The sequence below is a fragment of the Vigna umbellata genome, chromosome 2, assembly GCF_029865625.1.
Source record: "Vigna umbellata cultivar VRB3 chromosome 2, Vumbellata_1.0, whole genome shotgun sequence".
Lineage (NCBI taxonomy): Eukaryota > Viridiplantae > Streptophyta > Magnoliopsida > Fabales > Fabaceae > Vigna > Vigna umbellata.
The window spans coordinates 10,105,995-10,127,985 of record NC_142166.1 but is presented as its reverse complement, the minus strand read 5'-3'; the positions used below and the strand labels follow the sequence as shown (position 1 = coordinate 10,127,985).

Sequence of the window (21,991 nt, the reverse complement as noted above, 5' to 3'; positions counted from 1 at the left end):
GAAACTTGCATTACATGTTGCATATGAAAACATCTAATGCAACCATTAAATCTACAACAACAAACACTCACAATGGTTAAATAAGGATTTGCGTTATATTTTCAAGCTTTCAATAAATAGGAAAAGAAATGATATTTCTAAATGTATGTTTTTAAATATAAAAAAAATTAAAATAGATTCTAAAACTTTTATACACATTAATAATATGTGTAAATTGATATAATTTCATTTAGATAAAATATTTTATTTAAAATATTATAATATTTTCCTGGTAATGTCTTATATTTAGTAAATAATGATTGTCCTGTGTAATAATTAATAAATTAATTTAATTATTACATGATCAAATTCGTATGCCATTTTTTTGTTACATACAATTTTAAGGTCATTTATAAAAAATGTCACTTTTAACTTTAATTGAATAAAAAAAATCAATGCGTAAAACAACAATATTATATCATTTATCTATATTGTTTATTTGTTTAAAAAAAATAACAACAATATAAAGAAATAATTCAAACTTAACATTGAATCTTAAAACTAATATTTAACGTTAAATCTTAAAACATTAGCATTAAACCATAGTGCAAAACAAAGGAAGAAAATATGAAAAATAAAATTGCGAAAAATGATATAAGACTTAATTAAAATTAAAAAAAAAAAAAATTTTAATATGCAAAGACTATGGCATCTTTCATTCACTTTTATTTCTCAGTTGGGTTTAGTTTTAATGTTGAAGCGAAAGGAGACTAAGCAAGACCAAGTAAATGTCTTTGCATGTCTCAAAACAATTTAGTTCCATGCGTCTTTCTAATCACTATTGCGAGTTGCTCAAACATTGCGGTGACACAAAGAAGGTTCATTGCAACATAATCAAGGCCTTACGAAATCCAGAAATCTTTCTGCTAAACAACTTAGTCAATGCCTATGCTAAGAATGGAAGCATCATTTATGCCCGCAGGGTGTTCGATCAAATGCCTCTACGGAATCTATACTCTTGGAACACACTTCTCTCCTCCTATTCAAAACTGGGTCGTCTTCCTGAGATGAAACGCGTGTTTGATGCAATGCCAACGCGAGATATGGTATCGTGGAATTCCCTTATTTCCGGCTATGCCGGTCGTGGTTTCCTTGTTCAATCGGTGAAGGCTTATGATATGATGTTATATGATGGGCCATTTAATTTGACACGGATTGCGTTATCCACTATGCTCATACTTGCCTCCAATCAGGATAATGTTCGTTTGGGTAGGCAGATTCATGGGCATGTGGTGAAATTTGGTTTCCAGTCGTATGTTTTTGTTGGGAGTCCTTTGGTGGATATGTACTCCAAAACGGGGCTTATATTTTGTGCAAGACGGGTTTTTGATGAGATGCCCCAGAAGAATGTGGTTATGTATAATACACTGATTGCAGGGCTTATGCGATGCGGTAGAATTGAGGATTCAAGGCAGTTGTTTTATGAAATGCGGGAAAAGGATTCTATTTCCTGGACAGCAATGATTGCGGGATTTACTCAGAATGGCTTTGAAATAGAAGCTATTGATTTATTGAGAGAGATGAGATTAGAAAATCTTGAGATGGATCAGTACACTTTTGGGAGCGTGTTAACTGCTTGTGGTGGTGTTGCGGCTTTCCAAGAAGGCAAGCAAGTTCATGCTTACATAATTAGGACGGATTACCAGGATAATTTATTTGTTGGTAGCGCTCTAGTTGACATGTATTGTAAGTGTAAGAGTATAAAATCAGCAGAATCAGTTTTTAGGAAGATGACTTGCAAGAATGTTGTATCTTGGACTGCCATGCTGGTGGGTTATGGGCAGAATGGTTATTGTGAAGAAGCTGTTAAAATATTTTGTGATATGCAAAAATATGGGATTGAACCAGATGATTTCACCCTTGGGAGTGTAATTAGCTCATGTGCAAACCTTGCCAGCCTAGAAGAGGGCGCTCAGTTTCATGGCAAAGCTTTGGTTTCTGGCTTAATTTCTTTTATCACTGTTTCCAATGCTCTAGTTACATTATATGGTAAATGTGGAAGCATTGAAGACTCTCATAGACTTTTTAGCGAAATGATCTTCCTGGACGAAGTCTCATGGACGGCACTTGTTTCTGGATACTCGCAATTTGGTAAAGCCAATGAAACGATAAGGTTGTTTGAAAGCATGTTAGCCCATGGTTTCAAACCCGACAAAGTTACTTTTATTGGGGTTCTTTCAGCTTGCAGCAGAGCAGGACTAGTAGAGAAAGGAAATCAGATATTTGAGTCAATGATTAAAGAACATAGGATTATACCAATACACGATCATTACACATGCATGATTGACCTCTTCAGTCGAGCTGGGAGGTTAGAAGAGGCAAGGAATTTTATAAATAAGATGCCTTTCAGCCCTGACGCAATTGGTTGGGCATCCCTGTTAAGTGCATGTAGATTCTATAGAAACATGGAAATCGGTAAGTGGGCAGCTGAATCTCTAATAAAGTTAGAACCGCAAAACACTGCTAGTTACATCTTACTTTCGAGCATCTATGCTGCTAAAGGAAAATGGGAAGAAGTTTCCATATTAAGAAAGGGAATGAGAGATAAGGGTCTGAGAAAAGAACCAGGATGTAGCTGGATTAAATATAAAAACCAAGTACACATTTTTTCGGCTGATGATCGGTCAAACCCTTTTTCTGATCAGATATATTCTGAGCTTGAAAAATTGAACTATAAAATGGTACAAGAGGGATATGTGCCTGATATGAATTCTGTTTTGCATGATGTTGAGGATTCAGAGAAAATAAAGATGCTTAATCACCATAGTGAAAAGCTTGCAATTGCTTTTGGATTAATATTTATTCCTCCTGGTTTGCCCATACGAGTAGTTAAAAATTTAAGGGTTTGTGGGGATTGCCACAATGCAACTAAGTATATATCTAAGATCACTCAGAGGGAAATTCTTGTTAGAGATGCTGCCCGATTCCACTTGTTTAAAGATGGAACGTGTTCATGCGGAGACTTTTGGTGACAGGCCCAGTTGTTATATTCTCTGAAATATAAAGTACTGTCAAAAGTGACTACTAATTACAGGATTCTTCAGTATGAAGATACCTATGATACCTCTTTCTTCAAAAGGTGAGTATCATTACCGTGTGTGCAATGCAGTTGTGTATTGAGTATACTGTAATTTTATATGGACTTGAACAAAATTACAGAATATGGTGACTGTTCCTGACTTGCTATCATCATCTTTTGTCTTAATTTGAGAGAGGAGACATTCTTATAGGCTGATTAATTTTTTACAACGTTTTGACGTATATTGACATAGGCACGTCTTCCATCATAGCTGTTGAAAATTTTCACTAACCCTGTAAATCAGTGTTATGTGGGCAGTATTTGTGGGACAGTTTTGTCAATTTAAACAGGATTTTTTATCTGTACACCCGAACCGAGACAGCTCCTTTTATTTGGTTATAATGGTGGCAACAAGGTTAGAAGCTATGTGTAACAAATACAGTTAGTGGAGGAGCAGGTAATGGAAATGTTTCTTCGGAGCGGGTAATACTGAATAAAGAGATTTTCTCATTCGCTGAATCGGATTTTTTTCATCCGCTCCATTCATTCATTTGGATTCCACAAATTATACACATTACACTATGATCTCATGCATACTGCACAAGTCCTTCAACCTGCCCAATCCTAGAAACTTACAATGCTATCATATCATTTCCTAAGCTTTTCGGATCAAATTTCTGTTGAATCTTTAGCCTCTTAAAGGAGTGGATACCTATTTCTTGCTTCAGCTTTCAGAGTATTTAAAATTTTAGATTCTAGACTAGTTTGTAAAAATGATGTGAAATCTGACGTCTGTATTACTCACAATTGTTCATCATGAATGAACTGAGAGAGACTTTGATAGAGTCAAGTGTTTGTTTTATGTTATTGTCATTATTTACGTTATGAATCATTAATTTATCTTTTTCTTCTGTCAGTAATTCAATTCAATACACTCTTAATCATAATGAATTATTCTCTCATTTTTACCTAGTGGATGAAGGCATTCAGTCACTGCAAATTGAAAGCTAAATTTTATGTTATGTCTCTTGTTTTAGTTGATGTTGTTGGTTATAAGAGTCAAATGGATGATTCATTCTATTATGCTTATCTTGGAAGAGTAAGGCTTCTCAAAGAGGTTCATCACTTTTTGCATCTCCTAAGTCTTCTATTCATTTTTTTCCTTTAAATTATTGTTTTGTTCTTATTTTGTCATTTTTCTATTATGTCTTTGATTTTAGTTCAAATTATATTATCATATTTTTGCCCATTTATTGTAATTTTGAAGTTCAATTTTCCATCTCGTATATGTTCTTATTTTTAAATTCTCACTCTACATTGTTTCTACTTTTCTCTGAACTTATAATTGGAGTCATTGGCTCAAGTTTCTCATAAATTTTTCATGATTTGAGGAAATTCAATTCTTTATCATTTTTTTGTGTGTTTCATGCGTTAAGTACTTCATATATGACTTTTGTCATTTGGCATCTAAAACAATGTCAAAGTCCATAAAAATTATGAAATATTGAATTGAACTTTGTTTAATTAATTCAGAAATTTGTTACAAACTTTGCATTCCATTACAAGTTAAATTGCTAATTTTGTTTATATATTCATGTTCATAGCTAAATTTTTATTTTTATTGCTAGTTGTGTTTTTCCGCTGTTAGCCTATTGTTAATCTAATTTTTAGTTTTTATTCATTAATTCTAGGTTAGCTTGATCAATGAATAATGTTGCAGTTTAGACCTTTGATTTATGATGAAATATTATATAACACGATGTTCTTATTTGATTTAGGTTTTTGCCTCAAGTGTGTCTATCTATTTTAATTTTTAGTCATGTGATCATCTATTACCTTTTGTAATTTTCAGTTGCCTAATTACTTGAATATATATTGTAAAGGAAGATGGTAATTTTTCTATCACATATTGAAGGAGTTGCTTTCAACATAAGTCTTAGTTAATTCTTGGTTTGATTTTATTTGTAGCTTCAATTGATTAATTGACATTAAATATAGAGATTAAATTTTCATATTATGTGTTGAATCATATATTCATGTCGTGCTTAAATTTATAGCTTAAAATCAAAGTAGAAAAACAATTAAAGTCAAATTGTCGAGAGCTACTATGTGTATTTGCAAAAGAAAAATTGAAAAACATTCAAAAGAAGAATAGTTAGAAATAATGGTTTTAAACTTAGATGCAATATGAATTGCTGATATTTTTTATATGACATTAACACTAACTTTGAATGAAGTCTTAATTTTTGCATTGTTTAAGTGATTTCTAGTCGTAATTCTATTTCCATCTATACATTAGTCTCTTGTCAGTGTAAATTTTTTTTTCTTTATCTAAATATATATACAATTTTAGTATATGTACAAGGAAAGAATGAATCAAACATGGAAGGTGCGACACTAGATGGCTATAGATACAATCACGTTTCCATTGTACAAAACACTGAGTATTATGAGAATTAGAAAAAATCTTTAGAGTTTGCTCGTGAGAAAAAATCAATTTTATATGGAGTCTTGTCATGGTTTCTAAGTGCAATTTTATACTTCTTGTGAACTTGTAATTGGAATCATTGTCTTAAGTTTGTCATAAATTTTTCACATGCACGTATGGATAACTAGTTATATCTTGGAATCTTAGTTTTTTTTAGCGGAGAAGTGCTTCCTTATACAAGCATCCAAAAGAGATCATTATAGGTTGTATGCTTTAGAGCATACTGGGTCAAAGATTTTTTAGAGGTTCATGACTTCATGCTGATATTTGTGTTTTGTGGTACTATGAGGTGATTAGATGACACTCTATCTATGTGATGTCAATGTATCACTAGCAATACCAAACAGAGCGAGCTTTCACAAATTGAAGATTGGTACTTTGTGACATAATTTTTATGAAAGTCGTTGAGTCAACTTGTTAACTATAGATGATAGGACATCTCAAGGATGTGAACACTTTTAAACACCTTCATCAAACATCTATTCTATATGACTTAGCCAATGTTGAAAAGGAAACATATTAGAGAACATAATTAATAACACAATCCTCTAAACTTAAAATATTTCTAATAATGATATATGATATTAAATGTTTAGATTGAATGTTATTGATATATAATTAGATTGGTTTGACTAAATGCGTTTAATTAAATCTTAGATTGAATTTCGGCTAATACAATTGTTTCGCTTAAATTTAATAAATAATTTTAGTTTAAATTGAATACACTCTATTTATTCTATCTAGGTATTTCGTTTGATTTGCTTCTGTGATTCATTAGTTAATTAACCCAGCTTATGTACATTTACAATTCTATAGTTAGAAAAGAAATAAATTACTTTTTATTTATTAATTAATTAAAGAACAAATAGAGTTTTTCTTTTCTTTTCTTCTTTCTTTATCCTTTCCTTTTGTTTTTTTTTTCCATTTACGTTCATACCAAAAATGGGAAGCTAAGATAATACTGAGTAGAATGAAGGTATCCGTAGGCATCAACGTGGTCTTGGTTGGCACTTTCTTACATCACATTTCACAAACTTATCGGATTGTGCAATATTATATACATTGTGATTGTGATGTGAGTGTGACGCGAGAGCCACAGGAAGAGAAAGAAAAAGATACAGAAGACTGAATAGCAGTAGTTAGCAATAACAGAATGAGCCACCGCAAGGAGGAATCACCGTCGCCGTTGCCTCTGCTTCGAAGCAGCGAAAGAGATGACGGCTCGTGGTCCGGGTCCGGGTCAGGGTCAGGGTCAAAGGCATCGCTTAGTGGTTCTGTGTTCAATTTATCTACAACGATCATCGGTGCTGGGATCATGGCCTTGCCGGCGGCCATGAAAGTTGTGGGTGTGAGTGTGGGCGTTGGTGCCATCATCTTCCTGGCCTTCCTCACGCACACCTCTCTCGAGATTCTTCTCAGATTCAGCAGAGCCGCCAAGGCCGCCACCTACGCCCACCTCATGGGGGATGCTTTTGGGAGCTCCGGAACCCTGCTCTTTCACGTGGCGGTGCTTCTCAACAACTTTGGGATACTTGTTGTTTACGTCATCATAATTGGTGATGTCTTGTCTGGAACATCTTCCAGTGGAGTCCATCATTTCGGGGTGCTTGAAGGCTGGTTCGGCCAGTGCTTCTGGACAACCCGTACTTTCGTTCTGCTTCTCGCAACTCTCTTCGTATTTGCTCCATTGGCCTTCTTTAAGAGGATAGGTAACTGACCACAATACACACTGCACATGTTTGAGAATGATTATTTCTGTAATTACTTCCAACAGAAAAAATAAAATAAGTGATGAATTTGATTGTATACAGTTCAATTTTGTAGTTGGGGTATTAATGATTAAATATGCTTCATTAGTGATTAATCGAGTCGTGAAGGGAGCATTGTGGGTGGATATTTTCAGTGGGGTATTGATGATTATACTTTGGTATGTGGACTGTTTTGTGCCTGCAGATTCGTTGAGACATAGTTCTGCTTTAGCAGTGGCTCTGGCCATTGTGTTTCTACTCATAACTGCGGGAATCACGTTCTTCAAATTGTTTAATGGCAGCATAGCCAGTCCCAGGATGCTTCCTAACATTACTGATGTTTCATCCATATGGAATCTCTTTACTGCCGTTCCAGTTCTTGTGACGGCATTTGTTTGTCACTACAATGGTAAGCTGCCATATTGTTTAAAATTTCATTTTCTGATGTTTTGGATGATAATTTTATTAATTCTCCCCACTTCAATGAAAGTAGAGAGATTAACTAATGACTCAAATACTGTTATGTTAATACAAGTACATATTTTTATGCCAAATCAGTGAAATAAAAAATTTTCGTCAATCCATGAGTCATGGGAACTTATCTGAAGCAGTGCATTCTGTTTATTGTCTTGACTCTTGACTTGGTGTAATACGTGTCTCTTTGCTTTGGAGGAGATTGGTTCCAAAAGAAATAAAAGTTGAGAAATGAAAAGAACAACATTTTACCCCTCTGTAAGGAAAGAAAGATTCAATTCACTAAAATATGTTAATGGCAAAGGCAATGATAGTTCCTTTCACTCACTTCTTTGTATTGTCACAATCACAAATCTTCCTTTTCAACGGGTTTCTATTTATTCTGCATGATCATTCATGCTTGTTGCAATAATCATATTTCTTTAAAATTGGAATAAGATGACAGTTTGTCAATATTTATCATTCAAATATAAATGCTCTGTGATATTGATCCTATACCGACTTTTGGCACAATGTCAGATATTAGGGCTGAACAGGGCCTGAATCAATTGTGGGATCCAAGCTTAAAGAAACATATGATCTGTAGGGTTTATAGAATAAATTGGCCTGTGGGAAAGAGGGAGTTAGTTACAATCCTGGCTTGCCAGTTTACCAAATTAAGAGTTTATGGCTAGGGACAGAGCGATGTGAGGGTCAAGGTGGTGTGTAATAAATTTTTTAGACAGGGAAATCATTCCGAAGGAGCTGGAGGCTCTAGTGTGAGTCTTACATTTCTTGTGTTCTATCAGCTATCACGGTTTTGTATTTATGATTTCTGTTATGCTCAGATATTTAATACAACAAAGAAGCAGTGTTAAGTACTGGCAGACTATTTTTGAGCAAAGTTCTGTCCTGTTCATGCAGTGCATACAATCGAAAATGAATTAGGAGACCCTTCCTTGATGCAACCGGTTATACGTGCATCACTGGTTCTGTGTTCTAGTATTTATATTCTTACAGCATTATTTGGAGTTCTCCTATTTGGTGAGTCAACACTTGATGATGTGCTGGCCAACTTTGATACTGATCTGGGTATCCCTTATAGCAGTCTACTCAATGACATTGTTCGTATCAGCTACGCCCTCCACCTCATGCTTGTTTTCCCAGTTATCTTCTTCTCATTGCGCTTCAATTTGGACGATCTCATCTTTCCTTCAGCTAGGTCCTTGGATTTAGATCATCGTAGGTTTGTCTTGATCACCATTGGACTCATCACTTTAATATATGTGGCTGCAAATTTTTTACCTACTATCTGGGATGTGTTTCAATTCACTGGAGCTACTGCCACCGTTTGCCTTGGGTTTATTTTCCCTGCTGCAATTTCTATCAGGTGGATTTTCTTACTTTATCTAAATGTATTGAACACATCATATTTTCATTATTGTTGATTTAATCTGTGTTCATTTTATTGAAGTGTTTGTTATGTCAATCTTTATGGCTTATGTTGGATAATAAATAACTTTTTTCTTCAGCTGAGAACTCAAGCATATACGTCTCTGAACTTCTATAATTTTTAACTTAACTGGGATATAGGATGACATTAAATTATGGAGATTGTCTTGTTTAAGTATAAGGCTGGATAATAATGACTATCTCCTGTAATTTTGTTTATCCATGAAGCAAAGTCTAGCAAATGAATGTAATTTTTCACTGACAGAAAACTATTATTATTTAAATTGGTTTTAACTTCAAAGCCACTTAGATCCATTTTCCTAACTATCTATAATTTTTTTTTTTTTTCATTTCAGGGATCCTCATGGGATTTCAACAAAGAAGGACAAGGTTTTATCCATTGTCATGATTTTTCTTGCTGTGTTCTCAAATGTGGTGGCTATATACAGTAATGCTGAATCTTTGTTCGGAAAACGTGTGGATCCTCAGCAATGAGTTATGAGTTGCCTATTTTATCGGTAACCAAACTCATCAAGTTGAAATACACACTCTTAACCACCGAAAATACACCAATCCTTGATAGTTCAGTAGGTCAAATTGAATGTGTGGATTATTTAGAAGTTGGTTTGAAAAATCACTGAACTTTTTCAAGGTTTATAACATTTGAAAAGGTTTTGGAAATACAAGTGGATTTGGAATATTTGATCAAATTGCAAGCAGAAATGGAAGACTGTCTCAAATAAGGAATATTTAGTAGTACTTTAATATTTTCCATATTTCTCAAAGCACTGTCTCTAAACCAATCTACTATGGCTTCTTTTCCGGATGTTTTTTTCAAATTATTCTTGAATAATAAATATTAATAATGGTATACTATAGTTGCCTTAAATTTTTCAGAAATCATATTATAAAACCTTCCATTATTGAATCATCTCTGTTTTTAGTGATGATAAGATTTCTTTTTATAAATGCTGTCGTGTAGCTTTCCTAACAAATTGTGAAGATTATTTAGATAATTATAGGTGTAAAATCATTCAAGATTTGTAGCCAACAAATCTGCACTAATGATAACAAATATTCTCCTTGATAATACAAAATGTGTCATTTATATATTGAAGTCATATAAGAACTTTAGTTGTAGATGTCACATTGCCTTCTTTTTTTATAATTAATCTAATTTTCCGATCACATTTATAAATTAATCATCATTATCCTATATCTTAAACAACGATAATTAATAAGAAGATTGTTGTGTACACGTGTGATGATAATTGTCCTCATAACATGCTATGTGTGTTATTTTCTTATTATATAATAAAAGGTAATTATTATAATAGTTATTAAAATAAAAAATATTATTAAATTGATTTTCATAAAAAAGTAATCATAAAAATAAATAATATTTCTTCTGTATTAATTTTTTTTATTGTGATAACAAAAACAAAATTAGTGTAGATATTAAAATAAACTTTTTTATTAAATTTTGTAAAAAATGATATTCATAAAAATAATTATGAAATAAATTATTTTGTTATAGGTACTTTTTTTTGTACGTGGTTAATTGAATTTAAAAAGACCGCTACAAAACAAAAAAGGTAAAATAATAAAATAAATTATATGGATAAGGGTATAATTGATAATGAAGCAAGATTAAGCAACCTGGTTAGTACACGATTATCACCAATACTTTAGTTATGATATTTTAATCATTTATTTTTACTTCTTTAGTTTTCTTAAGGCCATATTGTAAAGTTTGTTCAATTGCAAAAAATTTCCATGAAATTGATTCATTTTCTTATATTATGTAATACTTTCTATGTAAAATGAATATTTTACTTTTAAATATATTTTTATCTATTTATTTATCATGACACATTATAGTTTTACACTATAAATAAAAGATAGATACAATGATAATTGTTTCGGTTGTGAGATCAAGATTAATTATTTAGTTTTTGGCATGTAGTTCTAAGTTCAAATTATATTCAGTAAGAAGAGTTCTCATATGTATAAATTGTTCAGATGATACTAATAGAAAGTACTTTAATGTCAAAGTCATATCAACTTAGACAAAGAACAGTGAATATTGTGATTAATGTGTAACCGACTTTCTTACCTTTATTTATAGATTTTGGGGATAGACTTTTAATTAAGGTCAGCTTAGTTACAAGCCCAGACGTGAATAATCATATTTTAACCTTGAGTTATTTGGTTTTGGAGATGAATTGCAGCTTGATTTGTTAGATAACTGTCTGAATTTAGTGACTTGTCATCAGGGTGTTTGGTTGAACATTCAGACTCGAGATTTGTTATTGACTTGATGGTTGACTCTCTGAGTTGTAGTTCATCAGACTGTGATAATCGAAATTATAGTTAACCAAACGATCATACGATCATTAAGTTTCTAATGCAAAATAACACTTGTCATATTAAACAAATGAAAAATATATTTAAAATAAGATATTATTGACTATTTGACCTAAGATTTATATATATATATATATATATATATATATATATATATATATATAATACATATTAGTTGTATTATTTAAAATAAAGATAACATTTTTCATAGTAAGAACTAAAACAAATCTAAGAAAACTGAACATGTGCTTTTGAAGTAAAATATTGGCAATACGATTGAACAAAAGTTTACATTCTACATTGTAACACTATGCAAAATTGTAGACGAAGAAAAGCAAATGTGTAAAGTATTATTATTAAAAAACTATGGTATAAAAGGGGAAGTCTAGATAAATTATTAAGATAAAAATGCACTAATCACTTTAATAATACTCACATGTGTATTACTTGATCCTAATTCATTATTATGCTTTATAATCATCTAATCAATTATAATTTGGACGGTCAATCATCAAGCCAATGACAAATCTCGAGTTCAGCTGATAAACCAAACGTTTCGATGATAAGTCACTAAGTCCATATGGTTATTTAACAAACTGAGTGATAATTCATCATATTGTTTGAACATAATCAAAGTAAATCAATCCTAAAACCGATTAACTTAAGATTAAAGCATGATTATTCACGTTAGGTCGTAATTAAGTCTTAATCAAAAGTTTATAATAAAATATATAAATAAAAGTTTGCAATAACAAAAAAGATTATACATTAATTATAACATTCACCACTTTCTGTCTAAGTTGATTTAACTTTGAAATTAAAATACCTTTTACATATACAATCGGAATAGTTTGAACACACACAAAATCCCTTTAACCAATCAAAATTTGGACTCGAAACATCAAAAACCAAACAATTGACCTTGACGAAACACTTATCATCATGTGATAGGTTTTTAGTTATGTATGATTACTTCTATTTTAAATTATTCTTATTCCTAATTATTAGAAAAATATAGAAATACTAAATAGATTCCAATAAATGAATAATAGTGTTTGAAATTTGTCAAATAGATGGAATGGTGAAATTTCAATTGTCTACATAAGTGTTTTATATTAAATACGCTGTGTTCTTATAGTGAAAAAAGTTACTTCCACATGTTACTAATTATCATGAGTTGTTTGAAACCATGACTATTGCTGAAGATTTTATGACAGATATGGGATCCTAGAAGGTCAATGGTTGATTTAAATTATTAATGATATTGCTGATGAAGGCAGTTCATAAGGTTAATCTTGTGTAAAATCAGATTAAATTTTTATTTACCTTAGGCACCAATTAAGTTTTCGATTTCTCATTGTTGATTATCACAAACTTATATTGCTTTTTCTTTGTACTGCAGTTATGTTGCAACTGCATTGATTAGTTCATGAAATGGAAAATGGTTTCAATATATAGTCTTTCAATGACAAACACAATGGATTTATGTCATCTGACTCTTATCACTCTAAAATGATTTAACTTCATCTATATTAATAATATGTGTAATATATATATATATATATATATATATATATATATATATATATATATATATATATATATTTACAATTTTCCAATGTCCTATTGGAAGATATTTCAGCCCAAGGAAATAAAATTCATTACCTTTTATGCTAAGTCATTTTTCTGTAATTGCTTTATACTACACCTAGTAAATTACATATTAAATATATTTTTTGTTGAAGGACTATACAGAAAAAAACTACAACAAAATGCAACAAAAAACATAGTTAAGCTGAAAATAAATTATAAACACATAAGTATATTTATATTTCTAGAAAAATATAATATTGAAAGTAAATTATTGAATAAATAATAAGAATATGTAAATAATAAGATGTTTTTAGTTGATAATTATAAGTGTTTGGTGAAGTAATTAATAAATGTAAATACATAAAGATCATAACTTCAGTTATATAGAAACTAGTTAAGTTAAAGCAGTTTGGAATGTATAAGTTAGAAGTTTCTAAAATAAATTATTTTAAAATATCAACACATAAATAAAGTATAGTTATATTTCTAAAAAAATATAATATTGAAAGTAAATTATTGAATAAAAAATAAGAATAACATGTGCAATTAATCTGTGTTAATATATTGTTTATTTAAGCTAGAGATCTAAAAATAACATAATTAATGTTCTTTTAAAGTTAAACAAGTTGATTAAAATATAGTTTGTAATTGATTTTCTTAAAATAGGTTATTTTAAAATAATTTGTAAGTTAAATGTTTTTAAAATAATTTATTTTAGAAACTTCTAACTTATACATTCCAAACTGCTTTAACTTAACTAGTTTCTAGCTTATATAACTGAAGTTATGATCTTTACGTATTTACATTTATTAATTACTTCACCAAACACTTATAATTATCAACTAAAAATATCTTATCCTTTACAAATTAATTTACCAACTAGTTTTATCAAATAGAACACTTGTTATAACATATTATTAACCTTAATTTTAACAACGACAATTCAATCATGACTAAGATTCTTTTATATAACATAACTTACAGTACATCGTACTTAGTCTACTGAAAAAACTATTTTGGCCAATAAATGACATTATTTACAAAAAAAAAATGTTAATAACACGTTATGTTACGAATTTGAACATAATAATTTCTTTTATATATATTCTTTTCATTTTAAAAATAAGTAATTTTTTGTTTATTTTAATGAATAAAGTTGATCTGTTTTAAATAAATAATTATTTATTTTAAATTTAAATAAGCTGATCCACAATTAGAAACAATAGAAATTATACTTTAATATTTATTGTTTGTTTTATTTTATCAATATCCATCTGTCTACATTTATCAATATTTTACAAATTCATAGTTTCCGAGTCGGGTCGAACTAACTGAGTTGATCCGGGTTTGTCATGACACTATCGCTCTTCTCCCTCGTCTTTACGCATCACTCTACGAAGAACTCTTGCTCTCGTCTCTTTCTGACTCTCCTTGTCGATTCATCTTTGCTGCGACGTTGGTGTTCGTTTGTTTTGTTGATTATGATTTGTGAGTGTTTGAGTTAAGGTGCTGTGTGTTAATGTGAATCTGCAATTCGAATCAGGTGAGCTTTTTGTTTAACAATGGCTGCGGAAGACAAGTGGTGCGTGGTGACCGGAGGGAGGGGTTTTGCCGCTCGGCATCTGGTGGAAATGTTAATCCGGCAAAACGAATATTGCGTTCGCATCGCCGATTTGGAAGACAGCATTGTTCTCGAGCCCCCCGAACAGTTGGGGCTTCTCGGCCAGGCCTTGAACTCCGGCCGGGCCCAATACGTCTCCCTCGATCTTCGCAACAAGGCCCAAGTCCTAAAAGGTGATAAACCTCTTCTTTTCTCTCTCAATTGTAGCAACATTTGCACTCGCTGATGTTGGTTTTATGAGTAGTGCAGCATTAGAAGGAGTTGAGGTTGTGTTCCACATGGCTGCTCCAAACTCTTCCATTAACAACTACCAACTTCATTATTCCGTCAATGTGCAAGGTGAACCTCACTCTTCTGTGTATTTGCTTGTTTGAAGTTTGAATCTGCTGAGATTTTTCCTATGTAAGGGACAAAGAATGTCATCGATGCTTGCGTGGAGCAGAGGGTGAAGCGACTCATTTATACTAGCTCTCCCAGCGTTGTTTTCGATGGCGTTCATGGGATTCATAATGCTGACGAAACAATGCCTTATACACCTTCCGTATACACTTTAGCAACTCTTCTTTTACTGAATTCACAAATTACCATACGTGAACTTGAGAAAGATAGATAATGTATGTTTGTTATAAGACTAGCTCGGGGTGGTCCTAAGCGGAATTCTATTTGTTGTTTCAGCCTAATGATCATTACTCAGCTACAAAAGCCGAGGGTGAGACATTGGTTATTAAAGCTAATGGGACTAATGGGCTCCTAACGTGTTGTATACGCCCTAGTAGCATTTTTGGGCCCGGTGATAGACTGTTGGTGCCTACACTTGTTGATACTGCCAGAAAAGGGAAATCCAAGGTAGATGTTGTTTTTCCTTCTAATGCTATAGATTTTAGTGCCTTTATATTTAGCATCTTTTCTAAGGTAGGAAATGTCTCTATTACATATGCACATGACCAAAGGAAACTTCCATTCTATTAGGTATGCTTTATGATACCTCATTTGCCTTACGGTTGAGTCCAATGAAATAATTTAACCTTTAGTTTGACTGTTTTTTTTGAGCCTGTTGACTGATTTTATTGTGTAACCAATTGGGCTGACGCTCAAGGTTATTGTTTCTTTTGCATATTTGGAGTCTTAGTAAATATTTGGTACTTTTTGCTGTATAAATTACTAATTCAGTACTAATGGAAATGTAATCTTGAATTTTTTTAGTAGCCTTAGGAACATCTTGAAGAATCAGAGGCTAACTCAGGTTGAATTAAATCGGACTCAGACGGCTAACTAAAACATTTTTCTATATAGCTTTGGGGGGAATATGTACACAAATGGTTGCAAAGCAATTAACTACTTAGCAGAAACTGCTTTCAGTCTTTCTTTGATTCTCTTATTTATATTACTCTTTTGACCAGTTCCTTATTGGCGATGGAAATAATGTTTATGATTTCACATATGTTGGAAATGTGGCTCATGCCCACATATGTGCTGAACGAGCTTTGGCTTCAGAAGAGCCAGTTTCAGAGAAAGCTGCTGGAGAGGTACCACTGAGATTCTGTTATTACTTTTATTTGTGTTTGTAAATGAAAATTAAATAGTAGACTTCCAGAGATGATGATGATTTGTTTGAAGGTTTAGGGTAGAGTCTCTTCATTTGGGAAAAAGAGGAAACATGAAAGAATGCTTGAGAAAGATTTGTCAGTGACCTTTGTTAAATTAAGAATGAATTATTGCATTTGCATTCTCATACTAAAGAGGTGGGAAAAATGATTGATTTGCAAGTTAGGAAACTTAGCAATTACTGTAGTATTTTCTTGCTAACGGATATTCGTTTTGTAGGTATATTTCATAACAAATATGGAGCCTATGAAATTTTGGGAGTTCGTTTCAGTGGTATTGGATGGTCTTGGATATGAAAGGTAGTTTATTACAACCGTCACCATAAGTTATTTCGTTCCTTTGTTATGTAACCTCGTTTTCTTTTTTCTTTTTATTTGAGATTCTCTCATAATGTAAAACCAAGGATTCAAGACACCAATATTTCAGGCAATTTTTAAACTTTTCTTCTTACTAATAATCTATAAAAATAGCAATTTGAATCTCAGAAAATGAGTATTTATAATCCTAGACCAGTAGTCAAATCGTAATCAAACACCAAGGCTAACTATAGATATGGGAAATTTACCTCTATTTAAAATTCGAATAACATAAACTATCTTGGACTGTAAACCACTAGGGTTGGTGCAGTGCTGGCGAACTCGGGTGGCATGCATGGAATCATAGGTTCTAACCCCAATGCAACTATTGTGTTTAAAAACAAGACATGTATTTACTCTGCGTCTCCCTTGCTCAATTCATAGTAAAAAGGAACGTGATGGCAGTTTCAATTGTCAGATTATGAATAAAATTCTTATGTGAAAAGATAAAAGAAATTATTGTATTATTGCTCATTCTGCCTAAACAAAACAGAGGAGAAGAATCCCTCACCACACGAGATATCCTGACCTCATTCCCAATTACCTCAAATGCCAGCCTCCTCCACACGTGCTCCCTCTCCCCTCTATGTTCTCCCTTTCTCTCTCTTCAAAACAGAGAAAGAAATCTTTCTATTATGATCCCAATCATTGGGTGTGTACAGGTGGACCCCACAAAATGGTTTCCAGTTCTTTTTTCATATACCTTACTGAACTTCCCTCTTTGCCCTTTTTTCTTTAGAATTATATTTGTATCATACATCCTTTTTCTTTGTTTTTTTTTCATAGTATGAAAGATGCAAACTTTGGTTGTCCTTTATCATCAGTAGCTCAAGTTGCTGTCAATTTGGGATGTTGGATTATGGGATTTTCTGTCTTGCTATCCTGACCAGTGGCTATTATTTTTAATCTATTTTATTCATATGGATGACTTCCATATGTGAGTTAGAATATTGGACTCTATTATTAATCAATCATATCTAAGTTTTGAAATTTCTTGCATTTATATTTGAAATAAATAATATACTTATGCCTTTTCATTCAGAAAAATAAACATAAATATTGTTGAGACAGTGCTATTTTCTTGCTATCGGAGGCATGTTATCTTTTGCAGGCCGAGAATAAAGATACCTGCTGCTGTTATCTTGCCCATTGCGCATTTGGTGGAATGGATATATAGGCTGCTTGGCCCATATGGGATGCAGGTGCCTCAGTTAACCCCTTCAAGGATTAGACTCGTGACCTGCAGCAGAACTTTCGATTGCTCAAAAGCAAAGGATCGCCTTGGCTATGCTCCCATCGTAACAATGCAGGTCTCTGATATTTATGAAAGTAATAATATAATATAACCTCTATTATTGACTTTCATCTTGTTCATGCCTCTAAATAGAAAAATATGATGAGAAGTTGGCTAACTCCATACCCCAAAATCACTGATAATACCAAATTAGGATTATATAATATATTATGAAAACAAGTATGAGATGGTTTTTGTTATAATATTTACCCTATTTATCATGATTATATTATGTCCAGGATTATCCTATTTATCATGATTATATTGTGTTTAGGGTTACCTTATTTATCATGATTATATTGTGTCTAGGGTTACCTTATTTATCATGATTATATTGTGTCTAAGGTTACCCTAATTATCATGTACTCTTGTATCAATTTATTTTTATAAATAGAAGATTACGAGAGGGATAAAGTCCTCTAGAATTATTTCTTTTCAATCTCAAGTGTTTGCTTAAATGAATGAGGTTTAGTGTACGAGTACATCTATTCCTATGAATATATACATAATCATACTTGTCTGGATGCTTCTCCCATATTAATGATGTTGTAATTTTTCTTGCAGGAGGGCCTGCTGAGGACAATTGAATCATATGCATACTTGAAGGCAGAAAATCAACCTAAAACTAAAAGAGAAGGTCCCTCAAAAGCTTCCAAATATCTTGGAAGTGGAAGAGGTGTGAATAATCAATTATATGTATCTAATTTCTTTGTTGGACAATCTGGACTTGCTTGTAAAGGAGAATACATCTGTTAATATAACCAATTGCCATATATAATAGAAACATGGTGGCTGGCTACTCTTTCGTTACTGTATCACATGGTTGATTGATTTTGATTATCTAATGAATCTTATTAGATTGTGATCAAGAGCATTTTCATAGACATTAAATACATAGCACTTATTTTCCACAGGTAAATTGTAATAGATGGAGCAGGAAGTTGTAGTTTATGCTCACAATCCCATCATCATGTAGTGCGAATTATCCATATGTTTTAACCTTGTTGGTTGTTTTTTTTTTTAATTTGTTATAAAGCATGTGTGTGTTTGATGTGCTAGTTCTAAGAAGCCTGAAACATCAATTGAACTCAAAAGTTCAAACTTTGGTGTTAATATTTCTTACTTTATTATTAAAAAACTGACTTATTGTTATCTATTTGTGTGATCAATGCTATCAGATCTCTCCTACTTACTATGCAAACACTACAGTGTAACCAGTTTACGCATGGAGTCATTTTACACTTTACATTTATTTATCTAAAAGTTTTGATTGAATTGCTAATTTGCAGTGGCTGACACATTGCTTTGGAAGGATAAAAAGCAAACTCTCATCACATTGTTTGTCTTGATTGCAATATACTTCAACTTCATTGCATCTGAAAATACCATCATTAGTGCTCTGACAAAAGTTCTATTGTTCACATCGATCTTTTTATTCATTCATGGCGTTCTACCTGCAAAAATGTAAGTACACTATGTACTGTTGGATATTGCAGTTTTCAATTTAACATTGTATGCCACTATTAACTTGTACAATGATGTATTAATATTATGATGACTATTAAGTTAATCCAGTTGTTAGAAAAGCATTGAAGTTTTCAATGTGAGAATAAACTTGTGCAGGTTGGGGTATACTGTTGAGAAAATGCCCAAATCATGGTTTCATTTGTCAGAAGATAGGTCACATAAATGTGCTCTCTCAGTGGCCTCGTTATGGAATATTGCTGTGAATGTTTTGAACTCCCTTGCAGAAGGGAATGATTGGGTATTGTTATTAAAGGTATCTCTGCGCTGCATTGCCTATATTTTCCTTGCCATTGCTTGCTATTGTGATTATGATGTATAGGATGCATTAATTATAAAAATCCTATCCCTTTAATATACTATTATTATTAATATAATAAAATATGCAATATTAATAATAAAAATATCATTTTCCTTGATTTATTTTATTTTTAAATTAGAAAGTCATGCGGTATGTCAGTAAACTTGTCAGTGAATTTGTGAATCTCTATAGGTGAAACCCATATTTTTGGAACCTTCATGTTGAAATTTCCATGTAAAATTTTGCATATAATGAAGTTTTCTGTTTACAAATGCAAAAATTTACCGAGTATAATTTTCTCAAGTATCAGAATCGCTGAAACATCTTTCCTTTGATGATCAATAGGTTGTTCTCTATCTGTTCATTCTTAGCTTCCTTGGAGCCTTTTCACTTCAGAACTTGTATACGATAGGTTCTCTCCCTCTCTCTCTCTCTTTCGTGCTTGCACACACACTTGTACATATGCATGTGGGAACATGACTTTGTCTGTGCCGAAAATATGCTATATGCTATTATGCTTGCCTGTATTTAATTAAATCTATTTCTGCTACCAGTAAAATTGTGACTGGAGGTCTATATATTAAATTCACAATTTGTGAAATTGATGAATTTTGAATCATGTTTGTTTACTTTCTAATGAAAAGAATCATTTGCAATCAGCATTCAGATGTCTGTACCCCTGTTCACTTATGGATACCTCATTGAATAATTTGACTTATTATTCCTGAGGTTGACAAGTTTCATGTTGCACCTCACTTATTTTCTATTGATGTGTCTTGTTTAAATCCAGAGCCCAGAAGAGACTAATACAAGTTTTACTTTTTCTTTTTTCTTATTTTTAGGTGGTGAATGATACTAATTTTTTTCTTGTGGTGGTTACAGGAGTTACATTTGCATTTATAGCTTTCTACGTATACGAACAGAAGGAGGAAGACATTGATGGCATGTTTATAAAAACACATTCTTTTAGTTGCAAATTGAAATCTGATCTCACCAAAAAGTTTCTTTCTTCAAAGAAGATTGATTGATAGGCTTTTTTCTTGATAGTTGCACCTTAAATATTCTATTGAGTTCCATGTATGACTATAATTGTAATTTGAACACTTCTCAATATCAAAGATCAGATGAAGGATGATGTGCATGTTCATTTGGATTTTATGGAAATAAATATATTAATGGTTTCCAGCATTGGTATACTACGTCAAAAAAAAAAAACATTTCTACCAATGTCTTAAAAGTGTCAAAATACTGTGAAGAATACTCTTTAAATATTATTTTTATAATAATCATGAACACTAGTACTTAAATTTATTCAAATATAAAACAAATAACAATTGTTAATTGTTTTATCTGAATTGTAAAAAGAAAGTGCAATAACTAACAAATAAGTCAATTTCAACACAACAATTAACTTCAAAATAAAACATGTTCTTATTTTAGAAAGAGTTTAATTTTCACAAATAAACATATACGAGTAAAACTTGCATATTTGTAGTTTTTTTTATTGTATTCAAATGCTTATTAAACTAATTAATTAATCATATAAATTAAATCCTAACACCAATACTTTATTTAGGAAATACAGCTATTCATGCAAATGTTATATCTAATTGAAAATGCAATGTTTAATTTTGAATAAAATCTTTGAGGATAAAAGTAAACATATAATTTTGAAATTTCTATGATTTTAGCTTTTCTAGGATTGAATATGAAAAATAAATGGACAAAAATACCCTCTGTAATTTTTCAGAATGCAAAAAAAGACCCATTCCTATATTTATATTTTATTATTATTAGGAATATGAATGACATTGCTGTGAAAATAATATAAAATGACAATTTTCGTGTTAACTATTACTATTACGGGAAACTAAATAATTATATATATATATATATATATATATATATATATATATATATATATATATATATATATATATATATATATATATATATATAACAATATAATTAAATTTTCTAGTTAAATATTTAATTTGATAAAAAAAAATGCCTGCATGCAATTTTTCCAAAAATTATTTTAAATTTTACAACCTAAATATTTAAATCATTTAATTTTATATAAATTTGTAGTAATGTTAACAGTACTAAAGAACCTATTAATATTGTTTTT

The 21,991-nt window shown here is 31.4% G+C and overlaps 3 protein-coding genes across 5 annotated transcripts; all 3 read left to right on the top strand.

Moving 5' to 3' along the window:
- The first annotated feature begins 720 nt into the window (after positions 1-720).
- On the top strand, positions 721-3,970 carry LOC148203368 (putative pentatricopeptide repeat-containing protein At1g68930). The gene has a single exon (XM_088106438.1). It carries the CDS (start codon positions 768-770, stop codon positions 3,009-3,011), a length of 2,244 nt encoding a protein of 747 aa, XP_087962564.1. The 5' UTR covers positions 721-767; the 3' UTR covers positions 3,012-3,970.
- Positions 3,971-6,512: 2,542 nt separating this feature from the next.
- LOC124848765 (amino acid transporter AVT6A-like) lies at positions 6,513-9,966 on the top strand. The gene is made up of 4 exons (XM_047326544.2): positions 6,513-7,255; positions 7,500-7,703; positions 8,672-9,137; positions 9,556-9,966. Exons 1-4 carry the CDS (start codon positions 6,700-6,702, stop codon positions 9,692-9,694), a joined length of 1,365 nt encoding a protein of 454 aa, XP_047182500.2. The 5' UTR covers positions 6,513-6,699; the 3' UTR covers positions 9,695-9,966.
- A 4,490-nt stretch (positions 9,967-14,456) lies between these two features.
- On the top strand, positions 14,457-21,048 carry LOC148203367 (3beta-hydroxysteroid-dehydrogenase/decarboxylase-like). Of its 3 annotated transcripts, none has more exons than XM_088106061.1 (13): positions 14,457-14,614; positions 14,703-14,953; positions 15,030-15,119; positions 15,188-15,321; positions 15,456-15,626; positions 16,181-16,306; positions 16,605-16,684; positions 17,853-18,051; positions 18,600-18,711; positions 19,325-19,499; positions 19,659-19,815; positions 20,206-20,272; positions 20,743-21,048. In XM_088106061.1, exons 2-13 carry the CDS (start codon positions 14,722-14,724, stop codon positions 20,886-20,888), a joined length of 1,689 nt encoding a protein of 562 aa, XP_087962187.1. In that variant the 5' UTR covers positions 14,457-14,614; positions 14,703-14,721; the 3' UTR covers positions 20,889-21,048. The 3 variants fall into 3 exon arrangements, with proteins under 3 accessions (XP_087962187.1, XP_087962188.1, XP_087962189.1); XM_088106062.1 differs by having other exon boundaries at positions 14,483-14,620; XM_088106063.1 differs by having other exon boundaries at positions 14,495-14,572.
- Positions 21,049-21,991: the final 943 nt, after the last annotated feature.